The 17988-nt window shown below is 53.4% G+C and overlaps 3 protein-coding genes across 12 annotated transcripts in view; 1 reads left to right on the top strand and 2 right to left on the bottom strand.

The window, feature by feature from the left end:
• RELA (RELA proto-oncogene, NF-kB subunit) overlaps nt 1-17988 on the bottom strand; it is a 72228-nt gene that overhangs the window by 50496 nt on the left and 3744 nt on the right. The window lies entirely within an intron of this gene.
• KAT5 (lysine acetyltransferase 5) lies at nt 6592-16102 on the top strand. Of its 9 annotated transcripts, none has more exons than XM_050756653.1 (14): nt 6592-6875; nt 6975-7041; nt 7372-7440; nt 7528-7664; nt 7954-8109; nt 8199-8273; nt 8380-8454; nt 9101-9349; nt 9427-9516; nt 13154-13294; nt 13376-13469; nt 15088-15247; nt 15377-15458; nt 15553-16102. In XM_050756653.1, exons 1-14 carry the CDS (start codon nt 6864-6866, stop codon nt 15685-15687), a joined length of 1542 nt encoding a protein of 513 aa, XP_050612610.1. In that variant the 5' UTR covers nt 6592-6863; the 3' UTR covers nt 15688-16102. The 9 variants fall into 9 exon arrangements, with proteins under 9 accessions (XP_050612610.1, XP_050612607.1, XP_050612613.1 ...); XM_050756650.1 differs by having other exon boundaries at nt 7927-8109; XM_050756656.1 differs by lacking the exon at nt 7954-8109 and having other exon boundaries at nt 6619-6875.
• On the bottom strand, nt 10216-17284 carry RNASEH2C (ribonuclease H2 subunit C). Of its 2 annotated transcripts, none has more exons than XM_050756767.1 (4): nt 17101-17284; nt 16735-16910; nt 16538-16657; nt 10216-10239 (listed from the first exon to the last, which is right to left on the bottom strand). In XM_050756767.1, the coding sequence occupies exons 1-4, from the start codon at nt 17270-17272 to the stop codon at nt 10231-10233; spliced, it is 477 nt and encodes a 158-aa protein (XP_050612724.1). In that variant the 5' UTR covers nt 17273-17284; the 3' UTR covers nt 10216-10230. The 2 variants fall into 2 exon arrangements, with proteins under 2 accessions (XP_050612724.1, XP_050612723.1); XM_050756766.1 differs by lacking the exon at nt 10216-10239 and adding an exon at nt 16173-16301.

The following is a 17988-nucleotide window of genomic DNA, read 5'->3' as shown; positions in this document are numbered from 1 at the left end:
AAGAAAGAAAATTATGAACTCAGGGATTCTATCTGCCTGCTTCAAAGGCAGATACTGAGCCTCAAATCTGCTAAGATTGCCCTGAGTGAGAGTCTTATCTCCTGTAGAGAAAGAGCTGAAATTGTGGAAAAACAGACACAAGCTCTTATCATGCAAGTGGCTGACCTGCAACGAAAGAGGCATGCACAGCCTCACCAGGTGTCTACTGTTAAGGTGAGGGCATTGATTGGAAAAGAATGGGATCCTGTGACTTGGAATGGGGATGTGTGGGAGGACCCTGCTGCAGCTGGGGGCACTGAGCTTGTAAACTCTGATGAATCTTTTTTTCCAGAAGACACAACTTGCCCATCCCCAGTAGCAGCAACATCCTCTCCCCAACCCATGCTATCATTAGCCTTTCCATCTTTGTCTGAGAAGATAAAACCTGTTCTGCCTGAGGCAGTTGCCAGGCAAGATAATGTTGATTCTCCTCAGGAGCCACCCCCAACACCTGTTTGCTTTAGACCTATGACTAGACTCCAGTCCCAGCAGGCCCCTAGAGGTGAGGTTGAGAGTGAGCTATACTCAAAAAGAACTGTTTGAGTTCTCTAATTTATATAAACAGAAATCTGGAGAACAGGCATACAAATGGATATTAAGGGTATGGGATAATGGTGGAAGAAACATAGAGTTGGATCAGGCTGAATTAATTAATTTGGGCCCACTAAGTAGGGACTCTGCAATTAATGTTGCAGCTCTGGGAGTTAAAAAAGTTTCTAATTGTTTATTTGCTTGGTTAGCTAAATATGAATTAAAAGATGGCCCATTGTGAGCAAGCTGGAAATGCCTGATCTCTCTTTGTTTAATGTAGAGGAAGGTATCCAAACGCTTAGGGAGATTGCGATGGTGGAGTGGATTAGTCAAATTAGACCTACTCATCCCAGCTGTGAGGGTCCAGAAACTATATCCTTAACCTATGCCTTATAAAATAGATTTGTGAGGACAGCTCCTGCATCTTTGAAGAGCCCTGTAATTGTTCTTCTCTGTATGTCAGATCTAATGGCAGGAACCACAGTCACTCAACTACAAAATTTAAATACAATGGGAGTAATTGGGTCTTGAGGTGGCAGGGGCAAATGGAGGCATTCAACGGTCAAAGGCAAGGTGGGAGTAGCTACTGTAATGGACAGCAGAGGCAAAGTGGCAATCAGAATAGTCTGACTCGTGTAGAGCTCTGGCATTGGCTAATTAATCATAGCGTTCCTAGAAGTGAAACTGATAGGAAGCCTACTTCATTCCTACTTAATTTATACAAGCAGAAAACTTCTAGGTCAAATGGACAAAAGACTAATTTGAAATACAAAAATAGAGAATCAGGGCTCTTCAATCAATTTCCAGACTTGAGCCAGTTTACAGACCAAAACTCCTTGAATGAAGGGGAAACCGGGTCCCCTTCAGGAAGGACCCCACTAGATTATTGACAATTTATGCACTGAATTGCTCACCCATCCTTCCCCAAGCACACATCTGGCTTTTTACCAGGGTAACTGTTCACTGGGAAAAGGGGAAATGATCAGACATTTCAGGGACTACTGGACACTGGCTCTGAGCTGACACTGATTCCAGGGGACTATAAATGTCATTTTGGTCTTCCAGTTAAAGTAGGGGCTTATGGAGGTCAGGTAATTAATGGAGTTTTTGCTCAGGTCTGACTTCCAGTGGTTCCGGTGGGTCCCTAGACTCATTCTGTGGTCATTTCTCCGGTGCTAGAATGCATAATTGGCATAGACATACTTAGCAGCTGACAGAACCCCCACATTGGCTCCCTGACTGGTAGGGTGAGGGCTATTATTCTGGGAAAGGCCAAATGGAAGCCATTTGAGCTGTATCTACCTAGACAAATAATAAATCAGAAACAATATCGCATCCCTGGAGGGACTGCAGAGATTAATGCCACCATCAAGGACTTGAAAGACGCAGGGGTGGTGATTCCCACCACATCCCCGTTCAACTCTCCCATTTGGCCTGTGCAGAAGACAGATGGTTCTGCACGATATGCAGGCACCACCCAAAAGTGGACAGCTGCAGCGCTACAGCCCGTTCCTAGGACATCCCTGAAGGACAGCGGTGAAGGGAAATCTTCCCAGTGGGCAGAACTTTGAGCAGTGCGCCTAGTTGTGAACTTCAAATGGAAGGAGAAATGGCCAGATGTGGGATTATATACTGATTCATGGGCTGTAGCCAATGGTTTGGCTGGATGGTCAGAGACTTGGAAGAAGCATAATTGGAAAATTGGTGACAAAGAAATATGTGGAAGAAGTATGTGGATGGACCTCTCTGAGTGGTCAAAAACTGTGAAACTATTTGTAACCCATGTGAGTGCTCACCAATGGGTGACCTCAGCAGAGAAGGATTTTAATAATCAAGTAGATAGGATGACCTGTTCTGTGGACACCACTCAACCTTTTTCCCCAACCACCCCTGTCATTGCCCAATGGGCCCATGAACAAAGTGGCCATGGTGGCAGGGATGGAGGCTACACATGGGCTCAGCAACCTGGACTTCCACTCACCAAGGCTGACCTGGCTACGGCCACTGCTGAGTGCCCAATTTGCCGGCAGCAGAGACCAACACTCAGCTCTCAATATGGCACCATTCCTTGGGGTGATCAGCCAGCTACCTGGTGGCAGGTTGATTATATTTGACCTCTTCCATCATGGAAAGGTCAGAGGTTTGTCCTCACTGGAATAGACACTTACTCCGAATATGGGTTTGCCTATCCGGCACACAATGCTTCTGCCAAGACTACCATCTGTGAACTCACAGAATGCACCCTCATGGTATTCCACACAGCATTGTCTGACCAAGGCAACATCCTGAAGCAGCTGGATTGACAGAACGGTGTCAGGCAATCTGCCCGCCTCGGCCTCCCAAAGTGCTGAGTCTGTCTGTCCCAGGCTGGTCTGTCTCTGTCACCCAGGGTGGAGTGCAGTGGCATGATCTCGGCTCACTGCAGCCTGGAACTCCTAGGCTCAAGCCATCCTCCCTCCTCTGCCTTCCAAGTAGCTGGGAACACAAGCGAGGGCCACTGCCATGTCTGGCTAATTAAAAAAAATTTTTTTTTGTAGAGACGGAGTCTCACTCTGTTGCCAAGGCTGGTCTGTAACTCCTGGGCTGAAGCGATCCTCCCACCTCTGCCTCCCAGTGTTGGGATCACAGCCGTGAGCCACTGGACCAAAAAAAAAAGAAACCTAATATACAAAACAACGGCTGGGTGCGGTGGCCCTAGCACTTTGGGAGGCTGAGGTAGGCAGACTGCTTGAGCTCAGGAGTTTGAGGCCAGCCTGAGCAACATATTTTTCTTTTCTTTCTTTATTTTATTTATTTATTTATTTATTTTTTGAGACTGAGTCTCCCTCTGTCGCCCAGGCTGGAGTGCAGTGGCATGATCTTGGCTCACTGCAACCTCTGCCTCCTGGGTTCAATCGATTCTCCCACCTCAGCCTCCCGAGTAGCTGGGACTATAGGCACCTGCCACCAAGTCCGGCTAATTTTTGTATTTTCAGTAGAGACGTGGTTTCACCATATTGGCCAGGCTGGTTTCGAACTCCTGACTCTGTGATCCACTTGCCTTGGCCTCCCAAAGTGCTGGGATTACAGGTGCGAGCCACCGTGCTCGGCCTCTTTTTTTCTTCTGAGACAGAGTCTCGTTCTGTCGCCCAGGCTGGAGTGCAGTGGCACCATCTTGGCTGACTGCAACCTCTGCCTCCTGGGTTCAAGAGATTCTCTAGCCTCAGCCTCCTGAGTAGCTGGGATTATGGGCAGATGCCACAAATGCCCAGCTAACTTTCGTATTTTTAGTAGAGATGGGGTTTTAACATGTTAGCCAGGCTGGTCTCCAATGCCTGACCTCAAGTGATCTGCCCGCCTCGGCCTCCCAAAATGCTGGTGTCAGAGGTGCATGAACCAGAGCAATTCTATCTAGAACAGGAGCTGGGTAAAATGAGGCTGAGACCTACTGGGCTGCGTTCCCAGAGGGTTAAGACATTCTAAGTCACAGGATAAGACAGGTGGTACAAGATACAGGTCATAAAGACCTTGCTGATAAAACAGGTTGCAGTACAGAAGCCAACTAAAACCCACCAAAACCAACGTGGCCACTAGAGCAACCTCTGGTCGTCCTCACTGCCACACTCCTACCAGTGCCATGACAGTTTACCAGTGCCATGGTAGTGTCAGGAAGTTACTGTGTATGGTCTAAAAACAAGAGACATGAATAATCCACCCCTTGCTTAGCATATCATCAAGAAATAACCATAAAAATGGGCTGGGCGCAGTGGCTCACGCCTGTAATCCCAGCACTTTGGGAGGCTGAGGCGGGCGGATCACAAGGTCAGGAGATCGAGACCATCCTGGCTAACACGGTGAAACGCCGTCTCTACTAAAAATACAAAAAATTAGCCGGGCATGGTGGCGGGTGCCTGTAGTCCCAGCTACTTGGGAGGCTGAGGTAGGAGAATAGTGTGAACCCGGGAGGTGGAGCTTGCAGTGAGCCGAGACAGTGCCACTGCACTCCAGCCTGGGTGACAGAGGGAGACTCCATCTCAAAAAAAAAAAAAAAAAAAAAAAAACAAAAAAAAAACACATAAAAATGAACAATCAGCATTGAGTTCCTTTACTTTCCTAACAAACTTGCTTTCGCTTTATGGACTCGCCCTGAATTTTTTTTTTTTTTTTTTTTTGAGACGGAGTCTTGCTCTGTTCCCAGGCTGGAGTGCCGGTGGTGCGATCATGCTCACTGCAACCTCCACCTCCCGGGTTCAAGTGATTCTCCTGCCTCAGCTTCCCGAGTAGCTGGGATTACAGGCGGGCACCACCACGCCTGCCTAATTTTTGTATTTTTAGTAGAGATGGGGTTTCATCATGTTCGTCAGGCTGGTCTTGAACTCCTGACCTCAAGTAATCCGCCTGCCTCAGCCTCCTAAAGTGCTGTACTCGCCCTGAATTCTCTATTGTGTGAGATCCAAGAACCCTCTCTTGGGGTCTGGATAGGCCCTTTCCTGTTAACACTGGGATTGCAGGCGTAAGCCACCATGTTCAGCCACCTTTGAGGCAGGAAAATAGCGTCTGGAGGCAGGCAACATACAAGGCCGACTCACATTTCAGTTATGACAGGAAATATCCTCTCCTTAGGGCGTACACCCTAAATGACTTTGTAACTTTACTTCATCCTCTTCATTTACACAGGGCGTATCCCAAGTACCCAAGAGTATTTAAACTCCAACAAATCCTGTAACTGGCCCCTATGCTCAGCCGGTCCCCACACTGGGGTGTACTTTCATTTTCAATAAATCGTTCATTCCTTCCTTGCTTTGTGCGTTTTGACCAATTCTTTTGTTCTTCTTTTTCTGTTTTTTTTTTTTTTCTGAGACAGAGTCTCGCTCTGTCAGCCAGGCTGGAGTGTAGTGACATGATCTCGGCCCACTGCACACTCCGCCTCCCAGGTTCAGGCCATTCTCCTGCCTCAGCCTCCCGAGTAGCTGGGACCACAGATGCCCGCCAAAACGCCCGGCTAATTTTTTGTATCTTTTTTTTTTTTTTTTTTTTTTTTTTTGTAGAGACGGGGTTTCACCGTGTTGGCCAGGATGATCTCCATCTCCTGACTTCGTGATCCGCCCGCCTCGGCCTCTCAAAGTGCTGGGATTACAGGCGTGAGCCACCGCGCCCAGCCGTTTTGTCCAATTCTTTAAGATGCCAAGAATCTGGACACCCTCCACCAGTGACATCTTCACAGTTCTGAGGAGTATTCATGGGGTATTTTGTAGAATGTTTCTCAATTGGTATTTGTCTGATCTTTTTCTCATGATTAGGCTGGAGGTAGCTGGGATTTCAGGTGTGAGCCACCATGCCCAGTCTCCAAATCCTGTTTACGCAAAAATTTTTAAAAATTAGCCAGCCTTGGTAGTGCGCGCCTGTAGTCCCAGCTACTCAGGAGCCTGAGGTGGATCACTTGATCCAGGGAGGCGGAGGCTGCAGTGAGCGGAGATTATGCCTCCCCCGCTGCACTCCAGCCTGGGCGACACAGACCTTGTTTCAAAAAGAAAGACTAATATGGCTAGGCGCCCTGGCTCACGCCTGTAATCCCAGCACTTTGGGAGGCCGAGGCGGGCGGATCACGAGGTCAAGAGATCCAGACCATCCTGGCCAACATGGTGAAACTCCGCCTCTACTGAAAATACAAATATTAGCTGGGTACTCTGGAGGCTGAGACAGGAATATCGCTTGAACCCGGGAGGCGGAGGTTGCAGGGAGCCGAGATGGCGCCACTGCACTCCAGCCTGGCGACAGAGCGAGACTCCGTCTCAAAAATAAAAGAAGCCTAATACACGAAATAAAGCTAGAAATCTTCCCTGAGTCCTTCTGCCTACGGAATGAAGTCCACAGACCTGGGGGAGCGTTCGAGCCCCTCTAAGCCCACTTCCTTTCTCCAGCCTCTCGCGCGCAGTTCACTCCCGACAACACCTCCCGCCGCCACAAGGAGACGCCCGAGGACTGCCCTCCGTCAAAGCCCAAACGGTATTGCCACGTGACCCGCTCCGCATCCACGTGAACAGCGTCGCACCCGGTGGGCGTCACGTGACAGACTCAGTAGTTCTCCAATCGCTGTGCACGTTGTGGGGTTTCCACCTAGGGCTCGGCCTGAGGCTTGTAACACTTCGTTTTCCCAGGAGTCACAGGGGCAGTCTTGCCCCTCGCAACTGGGTCGCGGTGACTCTCAAAGGTCCCCCTCTACAGGGGCTTCGTGAGGCCCGGGCCTACAGCGGGCTCGGTCCCGGAAGTGACGTCTCCCACAGGGGCCGGAAGTGGCAGTGGAGGGAGGGAAGATGGCGGAGGTGGTGAGTCCGGTGCCCGGGGCGGGGCGGAGGGAGCCAGGGGAGGTGGGTAGAGCCCGAGGCCCCCCAGTAGCCGACCCTGGCGCCGCGCTGTCTCCCCAGGGGGAGATAATCGAGGGCTGCCGCCTACCCGTGCTGCGGCGGAACCAGGACAACGAAGATGAGTGGCGTGAGTGACGTTGGGGGGCGGGGCTAAGGAACCTGAGGGCGAGGGGCGGGAGGGAGTCAACTGAACCCCCGGGATGGGGAGGGGCCTCTGGAATTATGGGGCGGGCGGGGCGCAGATACTCCCATGAAGGGGCGTGGCTCTTAGCTGCTCCGAGAGGTACAGGGCGGGGCCTGGAAAGGGGTGGCAGTAGTGACTGAAGGAGGCTTAGGAGAGACCTTCTAAGTGCTGGAGCTTAGGGATCCGGCCTTGGGGTGGAGTTCAGGTCGTGGAAGGGTGGAGTCTCAGCCTGGCCCGGCCCGTCTAAGGCCCCTGCCTATGCTATTCCCATAGCCCTGGCCGAGATCCTGAGCGTGAAGGACATCAGTGGCCGGAAGCTTTTCTACGTCCATTACATTGACTGTGAGTTCTGGGCCTGAGGTGGGGCATCAGGGTAGGGTTGGGGAACAGTCTTTGGCATTCTGTCCTGAGCCATCCCCACTGCTGCAGTCAACAAACGTCTGGATGAATGGGTGACGCACGAGCGGCTGGACCTGAAGAAGATCCAGTTCCCGAAGAAAGAGGCCAAGACCCCCACCAAGAACGGACTTCCTGGGTCCCGTCCCGGCTCTCCAGAGAGAGAGGTGGTGAGTAGGTCCCCCACTTCACCTCTTCTCTCCTGCCTCGTGTTTCTCTTATCTGTTGGCATTAGGGGCTCCTGGATGGGCAGTAGGCGGCTCCCTCTCACCCTGACTTCATCTTGCAAAGGATGGGGGCCGAATTGCACATGTAGCTCCCAGAGTCCAGTAGCTAGTCCTGTGTCCTTCAGAAGGCGAGGGTGGGGTTTGATAATTTTGAGCTGAGGGACTCCTGTTCCCCTTCCCCATTCCACTGCCATCCCCGCCCCAGAGGAAGACCCTGGACCTATCTCTACAGCCGGCCTCGGCCCAGGCAAGCGGGAAGACCTTGCCAATCCCGGTCCAGATCACACTCCGCTTCAACCTGCCCAAGGAGCGGGAGGCCATTCCCGGTGGCGAGCCTGACCAGCCGCTCTCCTCCAGCTCCTGCCTGCAGCCCAACCACCGCTCAACGGTACCCTCAGCAATTCCAGGGACCTTGCTTTCTTCTCAGGTCCCACCTTCTCTACCTTCTGACCCACCTTTGTTGGTTTCTCTCTGCAGAAACGGAAGGTGGAGGTGGTTTCACCAGCAACTCCAGTGCCCAGCGAGACAGCCCCGGCCTCGGTTTTTCCCCAGGTGAGTTTCCCAAACCATTTCTTGTTCCCTTTCTCTCTTCTACTCTCTGGTGGCCTTTTTCAGGCTCATCTCACAGCCATCCCTTCTTTTACTACTATATCTGCAGAATGGAGCAGCCCGTAGGGCAGTGGCAGCCCAGCCAGGACGGAAGCGAAAATCGAATTGTTTGGGCACTGATGAGGTGGGTCTGGGGAGCAACAGAAGGAGCTGGGTGAAAAGGAAGGGATGCAAGCAGGGTGGAGAGTTAGTGATGAGTGTAAAAATAAAGAAGGGGTGGTAGGCGGGGCTAGTGTTGGTGGGATTAGGAGCCAGGCAGAACATGGTTCAAATGAGTCATTGGGGCTGGGTGCCATGGCTCATACCTGTAATCCCAGCACTTTGGGAGGCCAACCAAGGCGGGCAGATCACCTGAGGTCAGGAGTTCGAGACCAGCCTGACGAACATGGTGAAACCTTGTCTCTAATAAAAATACAACAATTAGCCAGGCGTAGTGGCAGGCACCTATAATCCCAGCTACTCAGAAAGCTGAGGCAGGAGAATTGCTTGAACCCCGGAGGTAGAGGTTGCAGTGAGCCAAGATCATGCCACTGTACTCCAGCCTGGGCAACGGAGTGAGACTCCATCTCAAAAACAAGGGTCATTCAGTGATCTTTTCCACATCATCAATCCCTTAGGGTTTCAGGTTTTTTATCCAGAAATTGGGGATCATGGTACCTCCCCCATAGGGTTGCTGTTAGGCTTGCAGGAAACCTGTCAAAGGGCTGTGAGCTGTGGTGTCCTGCTGAGCTGTCTCTTCTAACCTGGTATTTTCCACTGGCCCTGGGCAGGACTCCCAGGACAGCTCAGATGGAATACCATCAGCACCACGCATGACTGGCAGCCTGGTGTCTGACCGAAGCCACGACGACATCGTCACCCGGATGAAGAACATCGAGTGCATTGAGCTGGGCCGGCACCGCCTCAAGCCGTGGTACTTCTCCCCGTACCCACAGGAGCTCACCACATTGCCTGTTCTCTACCTGTGCGAGTTCTGCCTCAAGTACGGCCGTAGCCTCAAGTGTCTTCAGCGTCACTTGGTATGAGGGGTCCAGGGAAGCTGCCTTCCCAGCACTCTCCACGTTGCCCTTGTTCCTGACTGTCCTCTCTTCTCCAGACCAAGTGCGACCTACGACATCCTCCAGGCAATGAGATTTACCGCAAGGGCACCATCTCCTTCTTTGAGATTGATGGACGTAAGAACAAGGTTAGTGCCTGAGAGGCAGTGGGGCGCTGGGGTGAGTCAAATGACATCTTCTTGCTCAGGTAAACACTGACCAGTCAAGCCAGCAGATCAGTTCACCCCATTTTTATTGAGTTCCTGCTGTCTGGCAGGTGTTGGTAGCCAGGAATGAGACAGTCTCTGTTCTCTGACAGCTTAGTCCATGGGAGAGACAGACATACCAATGACGTCTTAGCTCCCAGTGTCTTAAGTGTCATGAAACAGAGGGTAGGTTAGCAGGACCCAAAGGAGGTGGTTGGCAAAGCTTCACAGAGGGTTACTTTGTTGTTTTTTTTTTTTTTTTGAGACGGAGTCTCGCTCTGTCACCCAGGCTGGAGTGCAGTGGCCGGATCTCAGCTCACCGCAAGCTCCGCCTCCCAGGTTCACGCCATTCTCCTGCCTCAGCCTCCCGAGTAGCTGGGACTACAGGCGCCTGCCACCTCGCCCGGCTAAGTTTTTTGTATTTTTAGTAGAGACGGGGTTTCACTGTGTTAGCCAGGATGGTCTCGATCTCCTGACCTCATGATCCGCCCGTCTCGGCCTCCCAAAGTGCTGGGATTACAGGCTTGAGCCACCGCGCCCGGCCCACAGAGGGTTACTTTGGAGCCTTGGTGGATGACAGTGACTGAGGCAGTTTCTCGCAGTGGTGCTGAGGAGGAGGCATGGATGCACAGAGATGGTCTTTGTGAAAGGCACAGATCATTCTGGCTGGGAGGCAAAAAAGGGAGGAAGCGGGAAGGCTCTTAACAGGGGACAGAGCTCAGGTGATGAAGATGCTGTGTTAACCACCATTCTGTAATTATTAACGTGGACCTGGGCATCCAAGTGGCAGTACCCAGCAGCAGGTGGTTAAAAAGCAATTTCTGGGCTGGGCAATTTCATGTCTATAATCCCAGCACTATGGGAGGCCGAGGTGGGTGGATCACGAGGTCGGGAGATCGAGACCATCCAAACACGGTGAAACCCCGTTTCTACTAAAAAATACAAAAAATAAGCCGGGCGTGGTGGCGGGCACCTGTAGTCCCAGCTACTCAGGAGTCTGAGGCAGGAGAATGGCGTGAACCCGGGAGGCGGAGCTTGCAGTGAGCCAAGATTGCGCCACTTCACTCCAGCCTGGGCGACAGTGAGACTTTGTCTAAAAAACAAATAAAACAAAAAGCAGGCCGGGCGCGGTGGCTCAAGCCTGTAATCCCAGCACTTTGGGAGGCCGAGACGGGCGGATCATGAGGTCAGGAGATCGAGACCATCCTGGTTAACATGGTGAAACCCCGTCTCTACTAAAAAATACAAACAACTAGCCGGGCGAGGTGGCGGGCGCCTGTAGTCCCAGCTACTCGGGAGGCTGAGGCAGGAGAATGGCGTGAACCCGGGAGGCGGAGCTTGCAGTGAGCTGAGATCCGGCCACTGCACTCCAGCCTGGGCGACAGAGCGAGACTCCGTCTCAAAAAAAAAAAAAAAAAAAAAAAAAACACAAAAAGCAGTTTCTGGCTGGGCACAGTGGCTCACACCTGTAACCCCAGCACTTTGGGAGGCTGAGGTGGGCCAATCACTTGAGTCCAGAATTTCGAGACGCCTGGGCAACATGGAGAAACCCTGTCTCTACTAAAAATAAAAAATTTGGCCAGGCACGGTGGTTCACGCCTGCAATCCCAGCACTTTGGGAGGCCAAGGCAGGCAGATCATGAGGTCAGGAGATCGAGACCATCCTGGCTAACACGGTGAAACCCCATCTCTACTAAATATACAAAAGAATTAGCCGGGCGTGGTGGTGGGCGCCTGTAGTCCCAGCTACTCGGGAGGCTGAGGCAGGAGAATGGCATGAACCCGGAAGGCGGAGCTTGCAGTGAGCCGAGATAGCGCCACTGCACTCCAGCCTGGGAGACAGAGCGACACACTGTCTCTAAATAATTAATTGTCCGGGCGCGGTGGCTCAAGCCTGTAATCCCAGCACTTTGGGAGGCCGAGACAGGTGGATCACGAGGTCAGGAGATCGAGACCACGGTGAAACCCCGTCTCTACTAAAAAAAAAAAATACAAAAAATTAGCCGGGTGCGGTTGTGGGCGCCTGTAGTCCCAGCTACTCGGGAGGCTGAGGCAGGAGAATGGCGTGAACCCGGGAGGCGGAGCTTGCAGTGAGCCGAGATCGTGCCACTGCATTCCAGCCTGGGCGACAGAGCGAGACTCCGTCTCAAAAAAAAAAAAAAAAAAAAAACAATTAATTAATTTAGCTGGGTGTGGTGGTGCACATCTGTAGTCCCAGGTACTCACTCAGGAGGCTGAGTTGGGAGAATCACCTGAGCCTGGGAAGTCAAGGCTGCAGTGAGCCATGACTGCATGATTGCACCACTGCACTCCAGCCTGGGCGACAGGAGTGAGACCCTGTCTCAAAAAAAAAAAAAAAACCCACAATGTCTGAAATGCAGGAGAAATCATGTGCAGAGGTAAGGTTAAGCAGCATGATTCATAATTTTGCTGGGGTAATCCCTAAGGCAGTTATTTTGTTAAATTACATAGTTCCTTAACTCTGTCGTAGAGTAGCAGATCAGTTCCCAGGAGGTGTGACTGTGGATGTAGAATGTTAGGTTTTTTTTGTGTTTTTTTTTTGAGACGGAGTCTCACTCTGTTGCCCAGGCTGGAGTGCAGTGGCGTGATCTGGGCTCACTGCAAGCTCCGCCTCCTGGGTTCACGCCCTTCTCCTGCCTCAGCCTCCCGAGTAGCTGGGACTACAGGCGCCCGCCACCTCGCCTGGCTAATTTTTTGTATTTTTAGTAGAGACGGGGTTTCACCGTGTTAGCCAGGATGGTCTCAATTTCCTGACCTCGTGATCCGCCCGCCTCAGCCTCCCATACTGCTCGGATTACAGGCGTGAGCCACCGCGCCCGGCAGAATGTTGTGTTTTTTGTTTTGTTTTGTTTTTTGAGACGGAGTCTCGCTCTGTCGCCCAGGCTGGAGTGCAGTGGCCGGATCTCAGCTCACTGCAAGCTCCGCCTCCCAGGTTTATGCCATTCTCCTGCCTCAGCCTCCCGAGTAGCTGGGACTACAGGCGCCGGCCACCACGCCTGGACAATTTTTTGTATTTTTTAGTAGAGACAGGGTTTCACCGTGCTAGCCAGGATGGTCTCGATCTCCCGACCTCATGATCCGCCCGTCTCGGCCTCCCAAAGTGCTGGGATTACAGGCTTGAGCCACCGCGCCCGGCCAGAATGTTAGGTTTTTTAACAGCTAGACTCCCAAGACTGTCAGAGAGAGCTTCTCTGAGGAGCGGTGGTCGGAGTCTGACTTTGGACACATTAGTTTGTTGATTGCTGTTAAAAACATTACAGGGTGGAGTCTCCTGGCCAGGCTTAGATGGAGGTGTGCAGAGTAAGTCGGGAAACTTGCCCGACTGAGCAGGGAGGCATTCAGACACATCACACATCTGGCACACAGGCTTTTCAACACTGAGGAGCAGCCCTGCGTAAGCTGCGGGCTGGTGGAGTGGGTCAGGCCCAGCCAGGGAAGAATACTCATCACCTATCAGTCTGGGGCATAGCACAAACAGTGAAGCTCCTGGTTGACCCTGAACCACTGGCCAGGCTCAAGGCAGGATACCCAGAATGGTGACAAGCCTTTTCTCTTGCAGAGTTATTCCCAGAACCTGTGTCTTTTGGCCAAGTGTTTCCTTGACCATAAGACACTGTACTATGACACAGACCCTTTCCTCTTCTACGTCATGACGGAGTATGACTGTAAGGGCTTCCACATCGTGGGCTACTTCTCCAAGGTCAGTGCCTGTCCAGGCTGTCCCTGTGCCCTATCCTGAGCCAGGTCCCTTCCCTGACACTCACCTGCCCCCCTTTTCCAGGAGAAAGAATCGACAGAAGACTACAATGTGGCCTGCATCCTAACCCTGCCTCCCTACCAGCGCCGGGGCTACGGCAAGCTGCTGATCGAGTTCAGTGAGTATGTGTGCTGCAGCCAGGGGGTAGTGCACCCATCATCGGTGCCCCATAGGCAGATGTGCCAGGCTACCGTGATTCTCAACCGTGGCTGTGCAGCCCGGTCTCCAGGGGAGCCAGCCAGAAATAACAGTGGCACTCTCCCAGAGTTCTCTCCATTCAGGCTGACTGCCCTGCTCATCTGGGGTAGGTTCTCAGCCCCACAGTTTGCTCCTTGGCCAGGGTTCTAAGTGCCACTCAGCTTTCCCCAAATCTGACTTACATGCTCCTGCCTGGGGCCATGGGCAGGTTAGTGAGCCGCTGGTGCTCATGTATCTGGTAACCGGTGTCACATGATACAAGTCCTTGGGCAAGGACCAGTGGTTAATGTCCCCAGTTGTCCCCTGAGCCGTGCAGGCAGGTGTCCAAAATGCTGTCAACAGATACACGTAAGCATGGAATTCTCCCTTGCTCCTCGTGTCCAGTGAGGTCAGTCTCTTAAAGCCAGAAGGGACTCTGACCTTCATCACACATGAGCTCTTCAGTGCCCTCCCCAACCCTGAGGCTCCTTCTCCTTCTCAGCCTCTTCCCCATCACCCCGCATTCTATCTCACCACTCACTTGGAATAACTAAGCTCTGACCTGAGAAAAGAAGAGGAAGTTCTAGCTGTTTGCCTGGTGAAGACACAGAGGCTTTACTTGATCAAGGTTATGGTCCATTCGAGAAATTTATTGGTTAAGTGATGCCCAGATGGGGTCACATCCTCAGAACTTCTCAGCCTGGTAGCACAAGTGGATGCTTGAAGAAACTCAGTCTTGGAGCTCAGACTGCAATGGAGATGGGATGTGGGTGGGACTACCAAGGGGCTAAGGTCCATTGTGAGGGTGAGGAAGGGCTTCTAGAAGTCACAAACATCCCAGGTCCCTGGTGGGGAGAATGAAGACACTGCCCAAGAGATGTGAAGCCACTCAGGGCTGTGCAGGGCCAGGATCTCACTGGGGACTGCCTCCCAGTGCGCAGCTATCAGCAGGAGTTGGAGGGAAACAGCCATGGTGGGGGTCAGTCACCTGGCTCTCAGGAATGGTCTCCCCAACTTGGGAAGCACTTTGGTGCACCTTTTCTCCTTGCATCCTCACAACCACCCAGTCAGGCCACTCAGGTCTTAACAGCAGCTGACACTCCCAAGATCCCAGCTAGGAGGACTGATTTGACTGAGAATTCAAGCATTCTCAGGCCTGGATTAGAGACAGGAATCTGTCCCCACTTCCTTCCTTACATGCCCAGACATGGAGCCTGGGATGGCAAAGGAAAATTGGAGGCATTTTCTTCCCCTGAGCCATTTTCCCTGCATCCCCTGCCCATAAGCCTTCACTGGCCTCTGATCACCCTCATGGTTGACTGCAGCTGCTCCTCTCAGTGCTCTCATGCCCTCCACTGTGCTCAACTCCCAGGGGAAGAGTGAATACTCGTTAGTTCTTCCTGAGGGAACTGAGGCGCAGAGAGGCGGAGGCCACAGAACTGCCAAGTGGCAGGGCCATGATGGGAACTAGGCAGCCTGCCTTGGCGACCTGTGTTTTTAAATGTTGCTTATGTTCATCTATGACCTCTTACTCACCCTCTCCTGCTCCATTGCTTTAGGCTATGAACTCTCCAAAGTGGAAGGGAAAACAGGGACCCCTGAGAAGCCCCTCTCAGACCTTGGCCTCCTATCCTATCGAAGTTACTGGTCCCAGACCATCCTGGAGATCCTGATGGGGCTGAAGTCAGAGAGCGGGGAGAGGCCACAGATCACCATCAAGTGAGCCTGGCGCTGCCTACCTGGGGGTACATGGCATGGCCTGTCTGTTCCTGGGCTTTCTCATTCTCTCCTGGGGCTCCTGGGGACAGATGAAGGTCCTCAGGGGACCTGACCTTTGCTCTCCTACAGTGAGATCAGTGAAATCACCAGCATCAAGAAGGAGGATGTCATCTCCACTCTGCAGTACCTCAATCTCATCAACTACTACAAGGTAGGGAGGCAGGCAGGGTGGAGACAGGTGTGTGGGATGCAGAGTGCAGGCCCCTGTGCGCTGGCCACTTGCTGAACCCATCTCCTCTGCCCAGGGCCAGTACATCCTCACACTGTCAGAGGACATCGTGGATGGCCATGAGCGGGCTATGCTCAAGCGGCTCCTGCGGATCGACTCCAAGTGTCTGCACTTCACTCCCAAGGACTGGAGCAAGAGGGGGAAGTGGTGACCAGGCACTGCCCACTGCAGTGCTAAGACAGCAGGACTGGGGCTGATAGCCCACCCCGCCCTCACTGCAGCTCCCACAAAGCACTCTAAGGGAGATGGGGCTGAAAAGCTCGAAAAGGAGGGGACAGGCCTGGCAGGGCCCATTGGTGCCCGGCACCAAGGCGAGCTCAGGGCTCAGGCTAACTCCAAGGTCAGCTGGCCACAGGCCCAGGCCTGCTCTGAACCAGGGACCAGAGGGAGCCAGGCAGCTGTGTACAGTGAGATGGGGGGTGGGGGAGCTCTGTACAGAGGGCTGGTGGTTGTAAAAATTTCTTTTGTAAAGTAGAAGTTGGGGGTGGGGTGGGTGCTGGCTGCAAAAAATTCTGGCTTCTCTTATCCCCATTGCCCACGGCAATAAATTGTTTCTATATGCCAGAGCCATGCAAGGTTCTTGGGGGAGAGGGGTCCATGCTGGCTTAGGGGCTCTAAGGTGCCCGGACTCACAGGTGCTGTAAAGAGCTCCTTTATTGGGGTGATGGAATCAGTGGTTCCAAAGAGCTGGTTTACTGCTGTGAAGGGATCGCAGCTTTGAATTTCAAGCTCTGGTTCTCAGTCCTCGGGCACCTGTGCGTGAATCTGCAAGAGGAGTCGCCTCTACTGTTGGACTTGTAAGGCAGGGCGGCAGGCTGGCCCCCAGACCCGGGGAAGGACCCAGCTGTTCAGAATAACCCCTTCTAGACATGGCTAGGAAGAGTGGTCGGGGAGCTACGCTTCCCACGCACTACCCAGTAGAATCCTCCAGGCTTCGTCTGCCCAATTGTGCTCCACAGCCCATCCACCCGGGGACAAGACGGAACTCCTCATCTACTCACCGCTGCCGCAAGACTGGGCCAAGTTAGGGCCCCACGCACTTTGGCATCCGGGCCAGGGATGGTCTCCAGACCCCACAAGGTGAAGTGGCTGAAGCTGGCAGTGGCTCCAATGAAGCGGTCCTGAGGAAGGGGCCTGGCTCAGCATCGGGACTACAGCTCCCGCCCGCACCCCCTTTCAACCCTATCCCTTTGCTCACAAAGTCCCGTTCCAGCGGCGACTCTTCTTGGTCGTCAGTCCCGGAATCCCGCAAGGGGTCTGGCTTCCCCATGGACACTTCCTTCTCTTCCGTCACCATCACGTATCCCACGAGGCCAGGCGGCACCGCCACCTCCTCGCCCCGTAGACAGCGGCCCCGAAATGACACTTCGAGTCCTGGAGCGGGAGGCGCAAAGAGCCTCAGGCAGGACCCACACTGGGCCCAGGACCTGAGCCCTGCGGAGCGAGCCCGGAGCTGCCCTCCCGCCACTTCCGGACGCACCACGATCCCCCGGAGCCCAGGAGATGAGGGGCGCGCGGACCGGCGCGGGGGCTGCCGGGACTGTAGTCCGGCCGCGATGCTCACCCTCGGGGCCCTGGCGGATGGCAGGCGTGAAGAAGCGCCCCACCGGGGCGGGCCCGTCCACCGCGACCTCGCAGGGCAGCAGGTGTAGTGCGACGGGGGCGGCGTCGCGCAGCGTGGCGGAGCGCAAGTGGACGCGGTGCCTCTCGATGGCCGCCTCGTCGCCGCACTCCATCCTCGCTTCTACGCGACGCAAGGGCTCGCGGGTTGACGCTGAAGCTGGCGCGGAAAGCGCGCAGGGCCTCTCAGGAAGTCCCCCGCAGAGCCTCACGGGAAGCCGCCGCGGAGCTTCACGGGAAGTGTAGTCCCCTTACCCCTAATGCTTTCCCTGGGTCAAAGTCCTAGGACTCCCCTCCCCTCCCTTCCCTTCCGCGCCCCGCCCAGTCTCTCCCCTCCCCACCCCACCCCTTCTCTCCCCTTCCCTCCCCTCCCCTCCCTTCCTCCCTTCCTCCCTTCCTCCCCTCTTTCCCTTCCCTTCCCTTCCTTCCTTTCCTTCCCTTCCTTCCCTCTTTCTTTTTCTTATTTTTTATTTTTTAGAGTCTCATTCTGTCGCCCAGGCTGAAGTGCAGTGGCGCGATCTCAGCTTCACTGCAACCTACGCCTCCCGGGTTCAAGCGATTCTCCTGCCTCAGCCTCCGGAGTAGCTGGAATTACAGGCGCGCACCACCGCGCCCACCTAATTTTTGTATTTTTAGTAGAGACGGAGTTTTGCCATGTTGGCCAGGCTGGTCTCGAACTACTGACCTCAGGTGATCCTCCAGCCTTGGCCTCCGGAAGTGCTTGGATTACAGGCGTGAGCCACCGCGCCCAGCCAGGTTTTTTTCTTGTATTGTTTTTAATGGGACATGATCGTTGTAAAAATCTAAAACGATTCTGAACTCTTTATATTGG

The sequence above is a fragment of the Macaca thibetana genome, chromosome 14 (assembly GCF_024542745.1).
Source record: "Macaca thibetana thibetana isolate TM-01 chromosome 14, ASM2454274v1, whole genome shotgun sequence".
Taxonomy (NCBI): Eukaryota; Metazoa; Chordata; class Mammalia; order Primates; family Cercopithecidae; genus Macaca; species Macaca thibetana.
Note: the sequence above shows the minus strand (reverse complement) of the source record. Positions and strands in the feature narration are given on the sequence as shown.